Source organism: Harpia harpyja, chromosome 1 (assembly GCF_026419915.1).
Source record: "Harpia harpyja isolate bHarHar1 chromosome 1, bHarHar1 primary haplotype, whole genome shotgun sequence".
NCBI classification, from domain to species: Eukaryota; Metazoa; Chordata; class Aves; order Accipitriformes; family Accipitridae; genus Harpia; species Harpia harpyja.
This window is the reverse complement of record NC_068940.1, coordinates 901,147-926,168: the sequence shown is the minus strand read 5'-3', so window position 1 is coordinate 926,168 and position 25,022 is coordinate 901,147. Positions and strand designations below refer to the sequence as shown.

The following is a 25,022-nucleotide window of genomic DNA, read 5'->3' as shown; positions in this document are numbered from 1 at the left end:
ATGTAATACAGAATGACTTATCATTAGGGCAAAATCTGAGACTGCACGAAGTTACTCTTGTTTACCCAAAAGTGGAAAAAACTGAGAAACTTCAGAAGTAACAGCCTGAACTAAGCCTGAACAGCAGATCAAATCCAACAGAAATTAATGCAAAATCATTCTTCCTATTTGAACTACTCACAGGCCTTGTAAGAAACATAACTAACTGCATACATTCAGGAAGGTGGCTTGCTATTGTTATGTATAGTCCCAAGGGAACCTCTGCATGGGCAAACTTATCCAAAATGCTTGTAGGAAATCAGGGTGCCTAAAGACTGTGACATGAAAGTATTTCAGTAACCAGACATACAAATGAACACTGAGGCATTCATAACTGCACCTCTCCATGTGGATTCTCTGATGTCTGTCTAGGATGAAGTTACACTCCTGCAAGGATACTAATATTGTCACTCATTTTTGTTTGGCTTTAGATTTTTGAGACTCACTTTCCTTTCTTCAAAGTGACTGAAGGTGGCCCATAGACTACAAAGTTATTAAGGGGACCACAAAGTCCTATATAAAATACGACTACCTAAGATTGTTTCTTTAAGAAACCAAACAGTGCTAGCCATCATTTTGAGTACTGTATTCTGATCACCTCTTCTCCTAACTGAGTTCAAAGACTCAGTGATTTACAAGGTAAAATAGCCTGTACAAGATAAGTGTTTGAAAAAGATATTTTCTCTAGAGATGAATAAAAAAGAAAGGACAGATAAAAGTACAAATCATTTCTAGCAGGGAGTAAGAAGATCAGGAATTTTCTTCCCTCTCTATTAACAGAATGCACAAGCAAACTTTGAAAGGAATTGAATGACAATAAATTGAAACCTAAGGTTTGTCTTCAGAACTCCCTGTCACAAACTGTAACTATATTTGAAGCTATTGTCATTTAAAAAAAGGCCTAGCATTTCAAAAAGAGCAAAACCATTTGCCTTACCAAAAAAATCAAACAGCATATAGAAACACAGAAAAATCTAATGCTAAAAAGCATAAACCAGCTTCTAAATGTCAGAAGGACAAACTTTAGGATTAAATTGTCCCAGATCTCTCAACGAGAATTTTTATGTTTGTCTGAAGCACCTGATTCTGGTCAGCTTCAGAGCTATACTGTCAAGAAGCAAAGACTCACTGTTCCTACAATGTGTCAACGTGCCAAAATGCCAAGCCTCTTCATGAGACTCCCAGCAAATATATGCTGCCTTACACTTACTACACTTCCCACAGTGGTGACGGGGGTTTTTTTAAGCATTACAGTTTTAAGACAGGACAATGGTTTTAACAAGGGTTGTCATAAACTGCCCCTTCCAGATGATATTGCTTCCTAAGAAGCAGCAGCACAGGGCATGCACACTTACCGATCACAGTTTAGTAGTCACAGGGAACATACCTATGACCATTACATTTTTCTTTAAAGTCCCCTGTAGTTTCCTCCTTCATCATTCTGAATACTACAGCACAGCACTGTTTTAAAATCAGCCCAGTCCTCTGTTTTGGCCTAATAATGAATATCTAGAAGTTGTTTGAAGCAAGAGATCAGAATCCTTCTGAAAAGTTGCACTTCTCAGCACATTTCTTCTGACTGCGGGAGACACAATAACAAGTCCCCCTTTACCACATCAGAAGGCACCAAGGAAAGCTCATACGTTCTATCCTTGATCACACCCCGATGCAGCGGTCTGAACTAGAAGGACAAGTAAATAACAAATCTTCATCACGTAGCTGAAAGAAACCATGAGATTTATTTTCAAATTTGGAAAGGGAATGCATGCAGGCTGAACGGAAAAGGTAAGGCTTTTTAGCTCCTCTACTCTCTCCGATCTGCTGCGTGTCTGACAAACAACTAACCTCGCACCAAAAGCTGGCCTCTGCCTGGTACCCTGGCTTCAGGGGTCACTGACGCTTCCACTTGGCGGCACCTGGCCACTGCTCAGGGAGCACGCACGGGACAGCAGCCATCTCCCTGGCGCGAGTGCCGTGTCACATGCCGTAGGCATGTGCATTTCTGTGCGCACGTCTGTGATCTTGTGTCATGTCACAGCACTCCCAGGTTCTTACATTGCCTTTATTCCATGGCTAGGATGACTCCGGAAATTAAAGCATCGTAAGTTTTAAAAGAGATTATTAGATGGCTGGTTGACATTTGGAGGATGAAATTCAGTAACGAAATTAAAGTAAGGAGACTATTTGAAATTTTTAAGCCATTTAAGCTGTTGCCAATGATCATCTACATGGCAGTCACTTTTATTTCTAAGGCATACATCTATGAAGTACTCTGGGCTGGGGACCTGTGCTCTCTGTGAGACAGTGACAGTAGTTCCAGTAATAAATTGGTTACACAAAGGCTTATGAGTGTGTTACAAATTCATACCAAAAAAACACACCTCCATTGCATCTCTACTCAGCATCTAAGTTAATCTTCTGTTTCTCTTGGAAAAAGGAAACACACAACAGTTCCTCTCTGTTATGGCTTGAACATCTAGTGCAAATCAGGACATAGCACTTGATCAAATGACAACCCATTTAACTAAGGCTAGGTCTTCCTCAACCCTGGCATCTTGTGGAGCAGAAGATTTCTTTCTCCTTGGGGTCCTTGAAAGCTGTTTATCAAGAGGGAGCCATAGATGTAAAGTGTCCACAGGCTTCAGTTCCCTTATGTGGAAGACTACATCAAAGAGAAGTGAATTTCGACTGAAAAAATGTGGATGCTGTTTATGTTGGGAACCTGAAGAAATATGCTCTCTAGGCTGCTGCACAGAGCCTGAAGACAAGATAGCTAGATAATGGAGGAGCATAATTTATCTGGAGGTGACACTTCTCAGCAATGAAGGCTCTGAGGACATGGCTGGCAAACAAGAGAGATTTTATGAAGTTTTTCTTAGTTCAAGGGGAAAACACATTTTCAGCATACTGTTAAATGTAATTTGGAAGAAGATGTGTGACTTTTTCAGGCACATCCATTCCTCTCATTTCTTGCCAAATGCTTGTGGTACTATTAGACTGGTAGGAGTTATAGGCAAGGAACATTTCTCTCATTTTCTTTTCCTTGGGGATTCTGGCACAATGAAAGTGCAATGACCAAAACATAAGCATCAGGTATAATATGTATCCCATTTTGCGTACAATAGCCTCTCTGAAAAGCTCCTATCATTTCTGTGACAAGGAGTGCTCTCTGCGAAGAACTAATTTTACTCTCTAGCTTCTTATTATCACAGAAAGTAGTTTCATGCCATACTGCCAATATTCATATTTTCCATTATCCTGGTTTTTTTCCATGCAGGAGAGAAATGTAAATATTGAAATATTTTCTCTGTTTTGTGCAAACGAAACCAATGAAGAACACTGTTAGCCTCCAAGGAGGGGGAAGAAAAGTATATTTAAAAATAGCAACTTAAACTTCTTTCCTAAACAATTAAAATACACTGTTTTCTCTCCAGAATATTAATAAAAAAATCGAAGCTTTAGAAATTCATAACACGTGGGGCTAAATCAGTCTATTACAGATTTCTAACATGTGTAACTCATGCATCGTCTTTCAGAAGGGAATTTAAATTAAATTGAAATAAGAATGTTGTACTTACTGTAGCTAATTCATCAAATTTGCCAAAGAGCTCATTCAGCAGCTTCACTAGCTCTTGGGCAGTACACTGTGATGCCAAACTAGTGAACCCCACAATGTCTGCAAACAAAATGCTGTAAAGAAGGAAAAAGACACAGAGATATCAGTACAGAAGACATCTTCACATTCTCATGATCCTCTTCTATAGCACGAACGTGACCCAAAGCACAAACTCAAACAAGCCCTGAAATGCTATCCATGAAGTGCTAGTTGGAACAAAAATGGCAAAAATTCAGACACATAGGCATCAGTCTGGTGCTGTCAACTGTTGTAGGGAATCCTGGGACACTTTCAATGCCTATGTACCTACCTATCTTAGATACGTATCTGGTGTAGATATGGCAAAGCACCTCATTCATGAGGTTCCCCCATGAGCACTCCAGGAGCACAGAGAACAATTGCTTCTCCTCTTTATAGCTGGGATCTTCTCAGCTCAATTGGTTTCAAAGACAGTTTTTGCAGTGGTAGAGTTCCACAGCCAAATTGATAAACCTTTCCTGAGGTTTACTAAGTACTGAAGGACAGGAGTTAATAAGTTGCGTACGGTAGCTCCGTGATATGGTCTTAGTGTTTTCCCTGTGAGGAGCTAGCACCCATAGTGTCAGGCCAGGCTTCTCCATACTGTGCTGCGTGGCTCAGGTAAGTGTCCAGCTTCCATCAATGTTAGCAAGGTTTTAATGTCCAACAGTTTACCTGCCTTAACAATCCCTACCCATCTGTGGTGATAAGGGAGATAGCTGAAAGAAGCACAGATACTATGACAGAATAAAAATTCTTGTGTAGATCCTGAAACTTGAGAGTATGGAGCTACGATCCTTTTAATTATTTAGATTCCTTCGTCTGTTGGCAGAGGCCCAGAGCCCACTGCAGGAACCTAATGCATTTATCTCCAACACCCAGACTACAAATGTCAAACAAGTCTTTATTTATGCAAATGCTAACAAACAGTCCCATGCTACATGGCCTAGGTATACTTGACATAGTGTAAAACTTGGCTTGCAAACTGTAAATTAAATTAAGCACTACGTACTCCCTTTCCCCTCAACAAACCTTCACTCTACAGACAAAATAGCAGATGCTAGAAAAGCAGGACTAAGTCTATTGTTTCCCATTCACCATAACCAAGTCTGAACTCTCCCAATAAGCTACAAAAAAGAGCAAATACAGCTCCTGACTCAGCCCCTCTTTCTATAATTTCACTTAACCCAGTTGCTAAAATCCCTCATCCACCAGAGCAGGTTCGGTAAGGTATCCCAGCACAAAACCGACTCATCCAAAATTCAACGGCTTTAATCTACAAAGAAAGCCTCTGTGTTGCCATGTTAATCCTTGGGGCAGTCTCCCCACTCCCTTCTCCTTTGAGCACTGTTATGAGACCATTGCTCAAGATGGCCCCCATTCAGGGAAAAAATAGCTATTCCATTCCTAGGCTTCTTAAAATAAAACATTCAGCATTTAGTTAGTTTTACAGATTCGTGTCTCTGCTATCATGGATGTGAGCCAACCAAGTGATGGGTAAGGTAAAAGGCATTAACAGAGTGCAGTAACGCCAGCAAAGTGCTCTGCATATTTGCATGTGGAGATCTACTTATTCTCTTAATTCTGGATTGACATCCTTGTTGTTTGACAGCCCGAGGCTGGTCTTTCTGGAAATTCATCAGTTAATATCAAATCATCCTCCTAAATTCCTTAAATATTTTCAAATCTACTTGAACGTGCATCAAGGACTTTCATACAGTTTGCTTTATGACCCATTTGCTTTATGACCTAAATTCACATCAGAATTCATACAGTTGAAAAAGACACAGAGGAAAACACGACGACTACAATTGTTGTAATCCAACATGTCATGCAGTTTCCAGGTTTTAATTAGATACTGTTAGTATGGAGGGGGAGTGTAGATGCTATTTTATTATAACAGCTTCTGCTAGCTTGTCTGCCATTTTACATCTCATTTTTGCACATTCTACATTTTGATAGGTTTTATTTTTCTATTTCCATTTTAAATACGGCAGTCCACTTTTTTTCCTGTCTAACCACATTTACAGTACCAGTAATATCTCCCACAGCACCAACAACGTCCACCTGAAAAACATTTGCATTTGGGATGCGGGGGTTAGGCCTTTAAGGTAATAACAATGTTATCTGTTTACCACAGTCTTTTACAATGAAGAACATACACATAGACACAAACCAGCAATGTCTAGTGTTTGTGGAGACTATATAACAAGGTCTTAACAACTAACAGAGCAACCATTACACTGTTGACATGTACACTTATATCAAAACCTCTCAATTAGTTAAGCACAGAGCACAGGAAATACATTAATGCATAATTATTCAGTTAAGAGGAAAGTTATTTCACATATGTCTACCATAATAAGTCAGTATGGGATCCTTGCTAATCCTTTAAACACGCAAAAAATGCTTAGCCCTCAGCATTTGATTCAAAACACTAATTATACAAGAAAGTGAAGTCCATAAAAGTACCCACAATACATAACTGAACATGTAATTGCAAATTTAGGTAAAATATGTAATTATTGTGTGCTGAGACACAGTTGTAGTTCAGTTATGCTTGTGAACTATTTCATACTGCAGTTAACTGCATGTACTTATTTGAAAGCTAATGGAATAGGTTAGGTAATATGAGTACTGTTACACTTTCTTGGCATAAGAGTTTTTTAAAAAAATGTAAGTGCTTTTTTACAAAATTTGTAACTCCTTTAATACAACATTCTTCAAATGTGCAAAGCGTAACTCCCATGTCTGGCACAGATGTGGGCAATGCTGTCAGTACAAGCCCTGCCTTTTTTTTAGGGAAATTCTGCTCATTTCTACCAGCATGAAGTGTTACAACCATAGCAGCTGCTGCATTTCTTTTGAAAGTAGGCTGAAATACAAATGACCAAACCTGATTTTTCAGCAGGGATGGTAGGAAACAGCCAGTGGATGAGCAGGGGCTTTGCAGACCCAAAGTGCAGCTGGGACTGCGAGCCTGCTGCTTCCATGGTCTGTTGCCTCTCAGGGGTGGCAGTGCTGACGAGGGTGACCCTCTCTCACAGGCACGGGGCTCTGATATTCTAAAAATGGCATTGAAACTCATTAGCCGGTTCATTTTACTTTAGCTAGTGCACTGACCAATATTATCCCTTGCACTTCTTCACCTCTCTGTGCCCATCTGTTGCCTCTTCCCTTACTACTTGGGACTGCAAATATTGTGGGGCAGCACCAACACTTACTCTTTACTGTACAATGTCTAAAACAAATTAGGGCAGCATCTTGGTCTGTGACACAGGGTTTTGACAATGGAGTCAAATCACCCAGCTGATGCAATAAACTTTTTTTCCCCTGTTATGTCCTGCTCAGGTTTTTGGAACGTAAAGGACACAGAAGGCCTTTACCAGGAGGTGGCAAAATCTGCCACGGGGAGTGAGAACAGAAAAGAAATTATAATTCTTGCTATGGCCATGAAAATCATAAGGGTACTAAAGAGAGAAATGATAAGATATACAGTGCCAGAATTCCAGTGATATGCCTGAAGTGTTTCCGGGGCCAAACCATATTTTCAGATATATTCCAATATTTCCAAAGTCCAAGTCCCCACCTGTTTCTTAGCACAACACAAATTAACACCGAAATTCCCTTTCCTTTGATTTGGATATATTATTCACACAAAAATAATGAGAGTCTTAAACATAGGCCATGTCTAACATTGATATACTTAGAAAACTTAAGACAAAGCAACTACAGGAGTGATATCAGTGTTAAAGCACATTAATCAATCCTGCAGATGCACTCATTCAAGAGCAAAGTAGCCTTGGTTCACTGTAACTTAATCGCTAATTGCCATGGAGGTTCACATCCTCAGAGAGGATTAAACCAGAGTAAAGTAGGGCTACCTTATTTATGCATGAAAGAGTCCTCATAATGGTATGGTATACAAAGGGACACTTCACAGTGGTTGCCAAGTAATTGTATTTAAAAAAAAAAAAATTAGCATATATAGAAACAAGAAGCGAGGAGCTACCCGTTACCAATTGTTTCGCTTAACGACCGTTCAGGGATATGACTGTCCCTGCTTTAATTCCACAGAAATCTTAACAATGCTATTGGGGCACTCCAGTGAAAAACCAAAAAAAACCAATTGCAGTTAAACTGCAACTACTAAAGAAAGAAGAGAAATGAAAGTGGAAAGAAAGTGAAAACAAAGAACAAAGGTTACTTCTGCCTGTTCAACAGCGTAGCTTGCACATGGTTCAAGCACCGCTCTCCCTGACAAGCGACGTAAAAGTGATGGTTAGCAAGGCTAAGTAGTTATTACAGTGCTAAGCCTGGTGTTGCCTCATCGCCCAGGGGTTCAGCAATGCTCTTGTTCCTCCATCCCATAACTGAGCAAAGGGACCCCCAGGAGCCATCATTCTCTTTGCTTGTGTGCTATACCAAAAACTCTGCAGTCCTATGCTCTTTGAGGTATTCAGCATTTGTCCTGTAGTTTTCAGTCACACCAGGATTTTACCTGTAAGTTCACAGGATCAGGAAGTCTGGCTAAGCTGGTAAAAACTCAAATCACTTTGGCGTTTAGACAGACAAGTTATTAGCATCATAAGTTACAACAGCATGTCAATATTCTAATTAAATCCTAGGGGCAAAAAAAAATCAATTATTGAGCAGAGCTTTGTCAAACTTCCACTCTGCTCTTGATTTTAAACTCTGCCTGACGCTGTTGTGTTGCAGGGGCAGGGCTTAGAGGTTGGTTTGCTCCTAATGCCGCCTGCTCGCTTACAAAAGATGAGAGGAACATATACTGGGTATTGCTAAAGCACAAGACAGCCGCAGGAGACTAGTTTGAAAGCTTTCCTTCTGATCGCTTTGTTTGAGATGCAAGACACACTTTTGCCACGGGTTTTTTCTCGCAGGGTAACAGCTATGGTTACCCTTTCCATGACTTGAAACCCCCATCGCTCCTGTAACACCTTCTGCTCAGAGCTAATCACCGCTTGTTGGTGCAGCTGCACCTGGGTTAGTATTGCCTTTCTACTGGCAGAGCTCCCAGAGCAAGGCTGAAACTCAGTTTTGACTCTAGCTTTTCTGTAGCTGTTTTCTGAAACTTTTGACCGGTCTTACTCTCATTTAGTAAAATAAGCTTAAAACTACTTGGGTTTTTGTACAGTAATATTTTAGCTTTAATGTTTTTTTTAAATGTATTGTTTGCTAGTGTAGCTTAAATACTCCACACTTAAAACATGGCCTGTCTTTCTAGCATTTGCACAGTCACCTTTCTACATTTGATAGGAAAATTAGCTTATTTTTTACATAAAGCTACCCAATTTTTTCATTAATAAGAATTTATACATAAATGGCTTGGTTTATTTACCAATAATACCAAATGATCTTACAACAATTATGTCTAAAACATTTTGAAATATACATAATCTCAAGAAGTTATCTGCAACTGCAAAACTCACCAAATTTGCAAATAAAGTTCTTCAAAAGAGTTTAGTTTGCTACAGAACATTTCCTGTTACAAATGCTACGCACTGCACCCTTCCCTCTGATCTTAGAATGCTTCTTCCTTTCTTAATGAAACACACCTAGCTTTCTGAAAAGACTTTTTCAAAAAAGCTTGAAAAAACAGTTCCTCCAATTATAGTGTACAGTAATTGCATCTACAATTACCGATGAACAGTTCCTGCTAGACACTACACACACACACGCCTAAACTCTAATATCCACATACATTTCGTATAAGACTGTACGCCCCACAGACTGCTGCAACAAAGCCTATATGATAGATCTTAATGTGTAAATACAGATTTGTAAGCATTGAAGAGCAGAGTTTTTCTTTTGACTACGCGTTTCCCTCCTACTTTATTAACGACGTAGACAGGGAGAGAGTGCACCCTCAGCGAGTTTGCAGATGACAGCAGGCTGAGCGGCGCGGTTGGAACGCTACAGGCAAGGGATGCCATCCCGTGGGACCTTGCCAGGCTTGAGGAGTGGGCCCACGTGAACCTCACGAAGTTCAACAAGGCCAAGTGCAAGGTCCTGCACCCGGACTGGGGCAATCCCAAACACGGGTACAGACCGAGGGATGAATGGGAGGAGGACTCGGGGGTACTGGTGGATGAAATACCAGACACGAGTCGGCACGGTGTGCTTGCAGCCCGGAACGCCAACTGTATCCCAGGATGCATAAAGGGAAGCGTGGCCAGCAGGTCGGGGGAGCTTCTGTTCTCATGAGATTCCACCTGGAGCACTGCATCCAGCTCTTGGGCCCCCAGCAACAGAAAGACATGGCTCTGTTGGAGCAGGTCCAGAGGAGAAACACAAAAATCGTCAAAGGGCTGGAACACCTCTGCTATGAGGAAAGGCTGAGAGAGTTGGGGTTGTTCAGCTGTAGAGAAGAGAAGGCTCCAGAGAGACCTTACTGTGGCCTTTCAATATATAAAGGGGACTTACAAGAAAGATGGAACGTGAGTCTTTACCAGGGACTGTAGTGACAGGATAAAAGGAGTAATAGTTTTAAACTAAAAGAGGGTAGATTTTGATTAGATACAAGGAAGAAATTCTTTACTGTGAGGATGGAACAGGTTTCCCAGAGAAGCTGTGGATGCCCCCATCCCTCGAAGTATTCAAGGTCAGGCTGGTCAGGGTTTTCAGCCACCTTATCTAGTGAAAGATGTCCCTGATCATGGCAGGGGGGTTGGACTAGATGATCTCTGAAGCTTCCTTCCAACCCAAACCATCCTATGATTCCATGATTCTAATTTTTAATGTAGGTTTCCTAAGGAGTTTTTTTAAGTTACCTTTGAGTATTTGATTTGATACACAAACAGTATTTCTACATGCTTCTGGTATAAAAATTCTGAATAAAAGCAAAGCAACACTGCAGTGAGCAACTTCAGGAAAGAAAGCGTTATGAACAGCCATTTCTCTCATCTCCCTCACAAACAAGGAGTTGAGCTGGTTCAGCACAGGCGTACAAGTTACATACATCATCATCTCACACGCCTCGTCTATCTGGAGCATTTTTGTGTTGACAAGCCCTGAGTCATCCCTCCAGGACCTTCCGTATTCCTGTTTTCTCCCCGGTGCTGCCTGCAGGCAGGCAGAGCCAGCACCTGCCTGGTGGCCCTGCAGCCCTCCCGCAGCACCGCAGGAACCTGCTGCACCTGCTAAAGCCAAGCCTGCAAAGCCTGTGGCTTGGTTTAAGAGATTTAAGCTGCTTCCCAACCGCGAGTAACCCTTTTCTATGTCACTCTATGGGGCGTTCAGAAGGAGGAATCCTGCCAACTTACACAAGAGATTTAAGAGCTTGTAGGTGGTAAATGTTCACTTTTAACAGCGCTTATTCATGTGCTTTGTGCACTTGAATAGTCCTGCTGGTTTCAGTGGAGCCACTTGTATAAACAAACACTCAGTAAAATAAGGAGGGGTTGTGCGCCCTCTTTTTTATTTCCACTTGGCTCATTTGTGTAATTAGAGCACAACTTATAATAAGAATGATATTTTAATGGCACATGCTGCCTCAGAGAGGAACCTGTAGGTGAGCATTTTGGAGGAGAAAAGGGGTTTTCCCCACAAACCACTACGGTTCCCAGGGCCCTTGCAAGTTCCTTTGATGGCACTGTCGTTCTGCGTATGAAGCCATCTATTCAGTGCTCTTTTATGGGCTGTATTCACTGATGCCCTTAGAACAGTCTCAAATGGAAATATAAAGTAAGTTTTAAACTGGCCCCCTCTCCACACAGAAGTCTTCGATTGATGTTGAGGGAGTTTAATGCTTTGTACTGCAGAAAGAAAAATAAAATCTGGGCTACTAAGGTGGAAGTCTGAAGTGATTTCTAACTGAAGAGAGTTATCTGTGAGCAAAATAAATTCCTCTCTTCACTACAGATTTGGGAAGAGCTCATCAAAGCATGACACAACACTGAGGGCTCTGCCCTCAGCATGGAGAGGCATGTTTCCATTGCCTTCCAGAGGTGCAGTCAGTTGCAGGCAGTCATTCAACAACTGTTTGATAGTTGGTAAAATATTTAGCAACTAACTGATTAACCAGGGCTGTTGCCATGGTGTATCTGAAATATGCCAGTATCTTTTTCCAGTCCATCATTCACTTCTTACAGGGGTGTGTGTATATATCTATATCTATATCTATATCTATATCTATATCTATATCTATATCTATATCTATATCTATATATCTCCACTGCAATGTATCCCCCTGTGTTTTTTTCTGGGTAAAGAAGGTAGCTGTATGGATGTCTTATTTTTTACATGCAAGATGTAGTGCTTAAAGACTCTTTTTTCAGGCAGCTATTTAGAAGACTGAAATGGATGGGTTTTGTTGCTGGTGAGGTTTATTTTTGTTGTTATTTTTAATAGGTGAGGAGTGGAAAAATCATGCGGTTTACTAATTGCCTGCCTAGCTCCTCCAGCCTATCCTTTCTGGAGAAGAACGCTCTGACCTTCCAGATATTTGCTGGGAGAAAAAGAAAGCATTGCAATAGGAAAGGTAAAAGTGCAGCTCATTTTCTATTTTCCACTGTGTAGTTTTGGGGTTAAAAGCTCCAGGAATTTAGAACTATAGAGGGGCTTTTTGTTTGTTTGTTTTAATAGTGGTGCTTTACAGAAGGATTGGCATGAAAAGGGCAAGTCATGAGAATATGGGAAAGGTCTCTTAGGTCTGCCTGGTATAGCACTGAACTGCCACTACTCAAAAGAGAGAGAGTTGTTTCCATCTCCTTAAAAAGGTAAAACACACATCTTACTATTGGCACTGACCAGCAGCAGCACTTCCCAGAGGATGCTGCAGTGCTGTCCTCCACACAGGTGTCAGGGTGGCATCCGCGGCGAGTTCCCCTGCATCGCTCAGACCTGCAGAGTCACAAAGCTCCTGGGGTGAAACTCCGGTCTACTGGGACCTGCCAGCAACGTCTTGCTGGGTATTTACTGGGACACAATTCCCCCCCTTATCTTTTTTTTTAATACAGCAGTCACATACTGAAATAAAAGCTAATACAGTTTCTTATAGTACAGGTGGTGAGGGGAGGTCTCTTGTTTTCAGTTCTCCTCCCTGAGGATCTTCCCTTTGACATTAAAATGAGGCCATCTTACTTTGCCTCCGTTTGCCCCAGAAGTACCCTCTTGATGTCAGAGAACGAATTCACCTCTCCAGACAAGGTATTCAGGTTCAAAATCTTTTATGAACTCCACATCGAAGCAGTGAGTAAGCCACAGCAGCCTTAGTGGTCACGTGAAACACCATTTCATATAGGAAAAAAAGGGTACTCCTGAGGTTACATTTCGAAAAGATCTCAGCGCAAGAGAGGACTCAGAAGCGTTATAATCAACCAGTCCAGATGCAAAGCAATGCTATTTAAGAAGAATACCCGCACTGTAATCAATGCAGAGACCTGCGACACATACAAGGTATAAATGTACTGATCAGGATATAATTATTGTTAGCTTGCCTTGAACCCGAATATACGTGCAACCAACAGTAGTATACATGTGTGTCATAGCACTGTGACAGCATAAATAGACACAATTTTTATAAGTATATAAGCAATGTGATCACCAAAAGGACAAATGAAGATAGTAGCAGGCACCCAAGCAATAAAAATCTGGCAGGCAGCAGACAAGATAAGCACGAGTGGCTGCAGATAGACAGGACATCATCCAAAGATGGAAGATTGGCAAGAAAAAGAAAAAAAGACAAATGGTATTGGTGGGAGGGCAACGGCATAAAAGCGTGAGGCATAAACAAGGAAAACTGGAGGAGGAGGAAGACAGCCCACTTTGATCTTGAATTCTCTCCTTCGGGAGCTCTCAAGCCTGACAATTTGGCAACTGAGAACCATCAAAGACTAACCAAGAATGCTAACTTTGCAGCGTCAGCTCTGGGGCACTGTACACTTAGAGCTAACTTTAAACTGATTGTTAAAGACCAAGTTTTGCATGCGTAGTGATGATGATTAACATTTTATAAGATTTAACCATTAGCAAGAAGTGAGCTGCTAATGAATAAATTCAGTAATGTTTAATTTTACAGTGTAAAACTGACCTAACTTGTCAGTCTGCTAAACACTCCCATCACAGCCATCTCTGATTCCCTCACTGATATGAGCGCTTTTAGTTGCAACAGCTTAGTTACTAGGAAGCGGTCCTTGCAAATATTAGAGTCAGCTCAAGGGGAGACAGACTGAACCCCAAGAGAAGGACCTTCCTTCCCAGTGGATGAGGGAGAAGAGGAGGTGCTAAAGGAGTTTACTCCTTTGCCACATGAGTACACGGTGCAAATCAAGGCAGCTCTGCGGCATCACTTATTAAGCCTGTACCTTGCTTAGTGCAAGGGTGGCACCAAGTAAACCTCTTTCTTTGACACTGTTTTTGGTATGAAAGCAAGGCGCTTGGAGAAAAAGTAGCTAGAGGCAGTACGATAAAACACCACCATTGAGACAAGGCCTTTAAGGCATTTGTTTGGGGGCGCAGAGAAGAATAGCAAATGAGAATGCACTTTAACAACAACCAGTATAAATGCGCAACTCGGACACTTGCACAACAGTTTTACTGAACAAGAGCAAGAAGTAGACGTGAGTCTCAATCATTAACCTCCGAGGAGGAATGCTTATATGACGGCGACAAATACACATTTTGTTTAAGTTTACATCACGCTTTCTTTCTGTATTTCCATGCTATTACCCAGAAAATATTAAAAGTAATCTATCTTACTAACAGGAAAATAAAAATGTGTAAAAGTTACCATGCAAAATAAATATTCCCATTCACCCAAAACGTAATACAGTACAAAAAGAATGACAACTCATTTGAAAAAAGTTGTCTGCCTCCCAGCACTACTATTCTAAGTCATTTATTGATTCACCGTTATCTTCTGAGAAGACTATTTGGTCTTCCTAGTGCACCCATTCTCCCCCTCTGCAGAAATGACAAATCTTCACTGTACTGCTTGGGTTCTTTATTCTAAGACCTGACTGCAATTACACGTCATTGTATTTGTACTAAGTAGTCTCTGCTTTATATTATTTCATGGACTACATCAATCTTACCTAACGTTGTCATGCCTTTGAATGTAAATCTTGTGGAAAATCCTTTCAGGAGGCTTCAGGAAATCTTCCTTCATTTCCATTGCAACATTCCTGGGCAAAAGACTCATCAAGAGACGTTCCTAAAAGAAAACGTAAACAACATCAGTTTTGTGGTATAGAGTGTGACCATTATTCAAAAGTTTTAAACTAGCAAACTAGACAACCTTTTCCTAATCTAGTCTGCTTCCTGAGAATTTCCGCTGCATAAATAATATGAACCATTTCTCTCAAACTTCTGCAAACTGTGTGGGTGTCTTTTTTAAGTCTTCTGCACTAAAAAATCAAAAAACTATACAGAAAGGGAAAAGCCAGCTTCAAGAGCAGATAATTGTCCCTAATTTTCATTAACATCACAATGCTAATAATAACAACTTACTTTATTGTTAGTAGCATTTATCTGTCTGGGAAAGACTTCCGAGGATCATTTGCTATCCTTTTGTGTGTCCTATTTCTGAATCTAATGAAAGTGTTGCATTATAAGGACTATGACAGCTGGTTATTAAGCAGCGAGAGTGGATGATAGATTTATCCACTGTCTGAATCAGCGGAACAGTAATAAAGGTACAGTTTTAATGGTATCTTATCCAATGTGGCAATGTCTGTTCCAGCCAGCTCCGTAACGGAATGCATCAGTACAAGCCCTTGGTTAAGCACATCTCTTCTTGCTATATCCACAGGGAGATTTTTAGCATGGGTCACTGACCTGCGTAAAAAGGACCTCTAACATTTTGGATCTTGTCAGTATTGACTATAAGGGCCTATGTAGTTTTTTCACATATTCTGGCCCATTCACAGGTACCACCCAGAAAACTTGCAGCAGGTGTTCTTAGGTGTTGTAAGGCGTCCTTAGATACCTACTTAAGCTTTGTTTTCACACAGAAAACACTTTTTTGAAAACACTGCTGTTTAAAATGCAGTTCCAAGCTCACCCATCAGAGCTGCTAGCTTCTGCCATGGCAACAGTCTGAATGAATTCACATAACCACATCCGATCTGCTTCAGGAATCCCAGGTTCCAGAGAAAATGGGGAAAGGCTGGAGCAAGGAAGATGCACCCTTGGTGGAAGAGGATCAGGTCAGGGAATATTTAAGCAAACTGGACATACCTAAGTCCATGGGCCCTGATGGGATGTACCCACAAGCACTGAGGGAGCTGGCAGATGTCATTGCAAGGCCACTCTCGATAATCTTTGATCAAACATGGTGACTGGGAGACGTGCCTGAAGACTGGAGGAAAGAAAATGTCACTCCTATCTTCAAGAAGGGCAAGAAGGAGGAGCCAGGGAACTACAGGCCGGTCAGTCTCACCTTGAGTCCTGGAAAACTGATGGAGCAGCTCATCCTGAAAACCAGGGTGGTTGGACCAGATGACCTCCTGAGTTCCCTTCCTACCTCAACTATTCTGTGATTCTGTTATCTGATGATCGACAGCCACCGTAACGGCAGCTGCGAGACATCACAGAAGTGCAGATATTGGCCAAACCACATCCTCCTTTTATTTAAATGACATTAAGTAAATAAAGAGCAACAATTAACACTGAGAAGAGTGTATCTGCACAGACGAGTGCTTTGTGTTGCTCACATGCATTCATTCACCAGCCAAAACCACCAAATAATACTCAAAGGGTTTCTAATTTTACAGTTTCTTCTGGAAGAAGACACATTGAATATTTATGTCACCAAGGAGTAAGTTAAACTTTGCAGAACTGCCCTGGTACTTACTTTAGACTAAAGTTCCTTCATATGTTTGTGGCAGTTCATGTGGACTAGAGGCTAAGGATCATTAACTAATATTTCCTATTATTCTTGTATGTATACTAAGAATATTGCAAAGAATAAGATGGAATTAAATATTTGTTAACAGTTTATGCATACATCAATTTCAGATTAACCAAACAGTCTCACATCTTGGTAGAAAATGGTTAATTACTATAATTTTTATGTTGATTTAATTAAGTATGCTTATATCTCTGCAGCAGAATTATATTTGGGTAACCCAAAATTTGGGTTAAAATCCAAAACAAATAGTTTTGTCAACAGTGGATCTTACAAAGCTCTGTTGCCCACTACTTGTGTCTTGCAGTTGATTTACTGTTTTAACTGAAATATACTGAGGTTGTAAAATGAGCTGACCGCCTATCAGACAAGAGAGAATCCACACAGGAAAGAAGTTTGGACTGGTGATTAAATTCTCTGGTGCTTAAGATGGTATAAACTCCGAAGGATGCTGGAATATCATAAGTATTATCCTGGATGCCAATTTTATGATGTCTGATAAGGACTAAATGTTCACTATAGCTTCTCTTTAAGTAAGCATATTAAACAAGATCTTTGTCATTTTGCTGAAATGGATAAGTAAATTCCAAAGCTCTTATAGAGAAAGAGTGGGGTTTCAGCGCCTGCTTCTTCGAAAGTCAGACTAAAACAAAAAGATAAACAACCAAACAAAAATTATACTGACAGATTCTTGCAGAGACCAATGCTCACTGAATATGGCCTGTAAACACAATTACAATACAAGATGTGAGTAAAAAACTCACAGATAACTTCTGCAGTGCTCAGCAAATGGCACAAAAGCCAGGGAAGTAATAACAATCGTTACTGTGAAGGTAGCATTGGAGAGCTGCAGGATGCAGCACTTGAGAGCGTTGAAACCTGCAGATATAGTAAGGGAGGCTACAAAACCAGTGATTCCTATACACATTAGCTTGACTATTACAAGACCTGAAGGGAGCTTATGAAAATCCTATATCAAATTGTGGTGGCTTGCTTTTTTCATTAGAGATAGGGAAAAAGAAAAAAAAAAAAAGATTACTGAGGAAGAATTGTAAAGTCTTTACAAAGAGGGTTAGCAGCCTCAGACTCACCAAGCGAGTAAAGACTCAATTATGGTCTTCTCAAAGGGCAGCCACTGCTGACCTTTCAGACCAAGAAGGGAAGCAGCATCGTGGCTGTAAAGAATTGTCACTGGAAGAGAGACTGGAAAATGTGAGAAACAACCCCACAATGGAAAGTATCGAAGCACTCAAAATAAATGAAAGACAGCATCTAGCTCTCCAGAAAAAGAATAAGAAAAGTCTCTTTTATTTTGGGCAAAATCTCATCTGTCAAGCAAAGCGGTATCGCCCTTCAGGTCAGCCTAAGGAATGAATGCTCAAGGATTCAGAAGTTTAGAGCGGCAAGAGTGAATTCATGTATGCCAAATACAGCCGTGGGAAGGGTTGGGAAAGGCCTCCGCCTGGATCTCTGTTCAGCAAGTCCTACCATCGTTGTCAGATTTTCTTCATTTGCTCCTGTATGGCTGATCTGATTATAAAAATAATCTGAAAACCAGACTAAAAGGAAAACTAGATGTGCACGGCGGCATAGTGCATTGAATGGAACAAGTGACAGCACCAAAGCAAGGCCGGTCCCATTTGTGGTGACATTCATGCTTGAGTGGTTGTTGCCTCTGATGAGGACGGGTGGTGACAGAAAAAAATTGAAAGAGTGAGACAGCACTAATCAATTAGCAACAACTTTGACTAGAATAAAACAACACTCACGCTGCAGACCTTCTTATTTGTGACAAATGATGTTGTATTGAGGTAGCCTCAACATGTGGCATATTCCAAAACATAGGGCCTGGTAGAGAGAAAAATGTTTCCACATTTTCACCTTTCTCACTGATCCACAATGCTCTTTAGGCTTATTACAGCTGGTTTCTACCCAGAAAATTAAATCTTGGCCCTATGACCAACTTAAACTGTTTTAGGAATTTGTACTCTCTTCTTCTGTTGTAAATCTTCACTCAGCATTAACGTGGTCTAAAGTGAAATCGCATGATGAAAAAAAGATTCTTTTCAGAAATTATAATTGTCTGTCAATGATTTTGCATTCCCTGCACAAATCTCACTAAGAAAAGAAAATGACAGATGAGGACCTATATCTCCTTCATTCACGGCATTCTTCATTTGTATTTTAAATTACCAGTCCTCGCCTGGGATCTGGAATGTCAAACTGGGCTGCCTCTGCCAACTGTCTTATCCTCATTAATGAGGATTTCTGTACCATTAATGAAGACTTAGTTAATTTTGAAAAGGACATTCGATTTAGGAAAACATCCAGATTTCTTTCTCCCACAGCAATGAAGCATTGCTAGAAATAAAAGAAGGAGCAAACGTTCCTTTGACTCCAAGGCAAGTCAAAATGTGCATACCAAGCCAATTAGGAATGGCTCAGTGTTACCTTGGCACTGTTCAACAACTAGCACATGACAAAGAAGGAAAATACGCAAAGGTAGAGAAATGGAAAAAAAAATTGTTTCCCATTGTTAATGGCCAAAAAGAACATTCTCAACCCTAATTGCAAGTACAAGCTCCTGTACTGCAATTCTCTGCATTGGACCTGGGGAAAAACTTTAGTAGTCTCACAGTTATTCAAGACTTGGCTAGACAAAGCCACGGCTGATCAGACCTGGTGTTGCTGGCAGTCCTGCTCTGAGGGGGTGGTTGGACTGGGTGATCTCCAGAGGTCCCTCCTGACCGTTGTGTACCAAGGGGGACAACAGCACAATGATCAGGAGTGGAGGGTGCCTGTGGCTTCCCGGGGAGGCCCGAAGCCATCCTGCCACCTTACCACACACAAGTGTGCCTTCTGCAATAGCAGGGGAGCTCAGGGCTCAGCACCCTCTAGCAGCAGTGCGATTTCTCTTTCCTGAGAGGGGAAGTGAAAGAGGCGAGCAGACCACAGAGGCTGCCGAAGCAACAGTTTCCATCATCCGCGCGCTCTGTTTTGCCCCAAAGCTCTCTTCAGCTGTCTCCAATTTGGAGGCTTCTCAGCACAACTCCCTCCCCCATCCCCATCCCTGGCCCGGACAGCTTCTCCCACCCGCATCCCGGCTCCGCTTCTATGGGAGTCCCCAGCGCAGGTTCCTAATACGTGTCTTGCGCCTGTCTCCACATGAAGAAGCCTGTCCCCCTCCCATTTTGAAAATCATTGTCTTGCTTATTTTACTGCTTCTTCCAAACACTTATGACTTTCTCAAAGTCCCTTTGAAACTTTCACTTTGTTTTATAATCATTTCATGCAGCTCCCCAAACAATACTATACAGCCCAATACCACATTCCATTCCTATTGTACGAAATGATTTATTTTGACATCTGTATGGGAAATGACTGTGATACATTTTCAAATTCCTTCACCAAGTTGTAAATCATTTATGAATCCACTCTCCCTTCATCAGAAAAGAAGGCTGAAATGCAGAAAAATGTCTTAATGTTCCCAGCCAGCATCCTCTCCTCTTTCCCATTGCCTGCCGTGCAGTTGGATGACCCCTCACAACTTTCTACCCATAAACTGGATGCACTTGCTGTGCTTCTCCATGCTAAATTGTATTCCTGTTGATTATCATATAAGGTAAACAGAAAACAAAATGGAAATCTTATTTATAGTCAGTGCTGACTATTTTATCAAAGGAATTAGTTGTTGCCATTTTTTCTGAGATACGGAAGAGAAGCAACCAGAGGAACTGTAGCATTGCCTCAAAGCTGCGGGCTCTCATGTTTCTCTGGTTCTTTGAAAGTCATTGCTCCTTGTCCTCTCACGCTACTGTATACGCACATCTACTGGAATTCACTCTGAGAATGGAGTTACAGTCTGGACGTGCTGAAGGGCCATGCAGAAGAATTTACTGATTTGCATGTCTTTCAGTCCCGTGAGAACAGGACTGTAACAGATGCAACTCAGTCTCTTTTAGCCAGCTTCGCTGGGTTCCTCCTGCACCGCGGTGCACAGCCGGCCTGCCGGCACTGCTGCCCTCGCCGCCGGGTAGCCGGGGCCCTACGCCCGCCGTGGCAGAGCCCTCTGCCCCGTGGAGCTTGCTCAAAATGGGACTCCGAGGTTCCCGAGCTCCTGCTGGGGAAAGCAGTTACTCTGGAGAGCACTCCAGATCCTGGTCCTTTCTCACGCTCCCTGGCACTGAACCACGTTATTCAGGATAGACTGCATGGCCATGGTCCACCGCTTTTTGCATTTTCATAGGGACTTTAAAAAGAAAGAAAGAAAAAAGAAGCCTGTAACAAAACCAGGGTTGGCACCTTTGTTTCCTGACTGATAGAATATGAATATTTTTGTTTGTTATAGTAACACTCCAACAACGATGACAAATGGGAAAAGGAGCTCACGAAAGAAAGGAGCATTTTGATCATCTACTCTGCAAGGTTTTTTACAATACAAAACATGAAATCTAACCCACCAATTTTTGCAGTCTACCACAGATCTTCTTTTGTTATTGCTATACTATACAGAAAGTCCCAACATATTTAAAAATCTTTTTTTTCCTGGAGAAGACAAGCATCAGACATGCATATAAAATATAAATAAGACTGTTTCAAAGTCAACTCATCTATATAATTTTGAGATTCAGCTTCTACTTAGTCAGCAGGAACTCCAAAGTACATCCTAAATATTACCACCTGCTACCTAATTATACCTTGATAAGTTCACTCTTGCATAATTTTAAAAGCTACTGCTTAGTTTATAGTCTCTGTCATTCCTATATTACACCGCACAGCCATTTTAATTCCCTGTAAGGAAAACAAAAAAATGACAGAAAAAGGAAGCCTAGTGCAATGCATGGAAGAACAACTTTGTGTAAAAATACTAGGATTCATTTACACTTCCTGTAAGCTGGAAAACAAAGACAGCAGATGTCATTAGTGAATTATTTTAAATTAACTACGCTATGCCTTTTCTTCCAACAAAGTACAAGAAAAAGCACTGTTAAAGATGGTGATTTTTTAAAAGCCACAAGGTGGCAATGTTTCAGAACGTTCCTGAGATTTCTTGAAAAATTGTATTTGTCAGTAAGTCATTATTACAATCATAATCATAAAAGACCATTCATAAAGCTGCCATCTAATGCACAGATTTTGAGTAGTAAGAGGATGGCTAACAACGTACAGTTATGGTAGATGATCAATATACTACGTATGAACTTCAAGATGGATTCAGGGTAAGTAGACCTGTACCAGACCAATTTGACATCTTTTTATGGTTAACTGATTATTTTTGTTCAAATAAAGGAAAGGCAGGATATACCATCAGCATGGTGTTCAATGAGGCACTGATAGGTTCCACATGGAACATTATTAGTTACAATGGAGAAGGTAAGACTTTGTGAAAGAATTAGGGGAGGGTGAATTCTTGGCTAAAACAGAGAGAGCAATGGGCAGCATGGAGCGAGCGCCGAAGCATCGGCTGGAGAGTGGGCACAAAGAGACCATAAAACTGCTCGAAGGTACGAAGTTCACAGGACAGCACACAAGTGGAATGATAAGAATGAGAAAACCCCAGCAGTACATTGTGCCTTTTAGGTACCATCCACAAACACACAGGAGGGAGAACGAGTTGGAAACCTCTGCACGTGAAAAAGCCTCAGATACCCACTGACCACTGAATGACTATGGAGTATTTGTGTGATGCTACCCTAAAAAGGCAAGTGTGATTCCAGAACGGACTGGAAGATTGCTAGTAGGATACCTTGAGATCAGCTCCACAAATCTTGTTCAAACAAGAACAAGAACAGAGAAAGGCTATGAGGATAAACAAGGAAACTAGGAAGTATAAAAACCATAGCCTGTTTTCCTGCTTGCCCTCCTATGTATTAAATCAGAATGCTCTAGAAATATACCAGTAAGGATTAATCTTCAGAAAGGCAAGCTAACAGCATTGACACCAGATATAAACTGGCAATGAATAAATGACTGTAGCATCAGCCTATCATTAATCTTTTTACTCTCACCCCATATCTGCAGTACTCACTCTCTCTGAAACCTAACTGGCGAAATTCAATGTATCCACAAAACCATCACAGAAAACTTGACAGGAAAAAGACGACACTCATTTCAGCTAATGGAAATCTTCCTACTGGCAGAAAACTTGAGTGAGAAGCAGCTAAATTCACACAACCAAACAGTGACTTTATACTTAAGGCATCTTTATTTGCCTCACTATAGTGCAGGCAAGTAGCCATACAGATATAATCAGACCATTCTCTAGAGCAGATAACTTGAAACCCTACTTATGCTTGGCAAGGAAGAAGGCACAATAGCATTTCTGGAGTATATTGTTAGGGACAGGTATTTCTTGACTCCAGCAGTGATTAGCTCTTCAAAGTGACCCCTTCAACCTAGGTGTGGAACACCACATTGTTTGTCTCTTCCGCTCCATGAAGGCAGAAACAGATAGAGGAAAACAAGACAAGGTGGGGAAAAAAACAGAGTAGTGGCAAAACTCTTTGCCTTTCTGCAATGAACGTGGGGAAGGAAAAGAGAGGTCTGAAAAGTTCCCTTGGGTGCAACCACCACTGACAGAATGATCAGCAATTATGGAATCATATCCTCAAAACACACATTTGAAGTAAGCTCCAACTCAGTGCTCTTCTTTTGAGGAACTGGAGTTAAGAGGTAAAGCATATAGTCTCAACACAAACCGCTCATTTTAGTCTTGGTCACTGTTCTGTTCTGTTCAAAAGATACATGGGTCAGCAAAGACATGCTACTAACCACAGAAACATTTAGAGAAGGTTAGTGGGTATGGGAAGATGGTAATATGGTATACTTGAAAATACCTGCTAGGAAAACCAAAAAAAAGTCAAATGGGAGTTTTTGAAGTTTTTCCTAATTAAATGTTAGATTAATAAATGTCCTTGTTTCTATCAAGCTCCAGTGGAATTTTGATAAGTGGGTTCTTGAGGGTCTATCAGTGAAGATGAAACTTTCTTTGGCACAGAACGGCCACTGAACATACCGTTCTATATCTTCCTATGTGGAAAGAAAATGTTTTGCCCATTCTCTTGCAGAGTCAGGAAGGCCAGGTTTCATCTTTCAGTGAAATGATCCCCTTATAGTAGCACTGACAGTATGCATATTTGTTGAGTATATATGTTAAAAACAAAAAGACACACTTAAAGCACAAGTTCCAAAAATTTAATCTCTTTATAAAAAGGCTTTTCTGGTTCAAATAAAGAGGGGCCTTAAAAATGTTCAGAAAGAGTACCAATCATCTGCCCATGTTGTGATCAGAGGGAGCACAGATGTGCTAATGCAATTCCTAGGCAGGCCTGCAGCTGAGAGACACGTGAGCTCAGGTTCGCTAGAGGCTGAAGTGTCGCGCAGAGCGATGTGTTCCACCGTGAGCAGGACTGGGACAACAATCCTGTCATTGTATCTCTCTCTCTTCTTTTCTTCTGAAGACGCTAGGAAAAAGGCATTGCAAGCAGCATCAGCTTCACCGATGCTACCCCCTTCCAGGGTAAATGGAAGAGCAGTCAGAGCTTCACTGGCTTACCCCTGCTGTACTAAGTCTCCTCTCCAGTGACAGGTTCACCTCTTTCCAGTCCACAGCCACGTCGGTTTGTTCCACCAGTGTAACACTGAATACTTGCGCCAGGCACGTATGTATCCTCAGGAACTGAAAGTCACAGAGCTCAACCTTCAGCAAGGTAGATACATCCCCCCGCTCTTCTGCCCTCACAAACCCCCCAGTCCCCAGCTAGTGGGATTTTTCTCAAAGAACATGCTACACGTTACAGCTCGAGATGGTACCGGGACTGTGGCACGTTCTTCTTTTCCTCTGCCCAGTGAGATACGGCATCGTCCTTCACACACTCCTCCAAACCCCAGATCTCTCCACCAGCTCCCCACAGATACGTGGCAAACTTGCTGTGGTCTGCTCCGGCACCTTGCCGAGAAATGGGGCCAGCGCAGGGGAGCAAGGGCAGAAGGGCCGCAGACATTTCCAAGACTCTTTCCTCGCTGCTGGAGCAGACAGAGTCTGCAGCTGAGGGTCCAGAGCGGGGGAAGAATCAGAGGACAGAAGAGTCAGAAATTAAGGACACACTGCTGCACTAGTACCGGTGCTTCACAACGTTGCTATTGTCTGACACAGCACACATTTAGGGCTGCAGTAGCCACTCGATATCAGTACATGCCCTTATTACAGATTTTTGCCGGTGGTGGAACAAGCAAGAACTCTTCAGTAAAGATAAACTTCTTGATTGCTAGTGATAGAAACTGAGCTCAGTAGTGGGTGTAAGCAGGCTGAGGATTTTAAGAAAACAGGAACCTGAAGTCAAAAGCAGTAATTTTAGAGCCTAAGAAAGACATATTAAGTGATAAGCAGTTAGCAGTTCCTTTTTCGAAAACCACAGATGCCTTTAGTATAGCAATATGAAAGCAAATCACAGTGCAAACCAGTAAAACGCAGTAGATGCC

At 41.4% G+C, this 25,022-nt stretch overlaps 1 protein-coding gene across 2 annotated transcripts in view; it reads right to left on the bottom strand.

Moving 5' to 3' along the window:
- ADCY1 (adenylate cyclase 1) overlaps positions 1-25,022 on the bottom strand; it is a 165,247-nt gene that overhangs the window by 80,600 nt on the left and 59,625 nt on the right. For both annotated transcript variants that reach the window (XR_008236248.1, XM_052794181.1), the window contains exons 3-4: positions 14,728-14,846; positions 3,618-3,729 (exon numbers count right to left, since the gene is read on the bottom strand). Coding sequence is in view for 1 of the 2 variants with exons in the window: in XM_052794181.1 (XP_052650141.1) it covers positions 3,618-3,729; positions 14,728-14,846 (231 nt within the window). In the remaining variant the exon portion in view is untranslated. The remainder of the gene's footprint in view (positions 1-3,617; positions 3,730-14,727; positions 14,847-25,022) is intronic.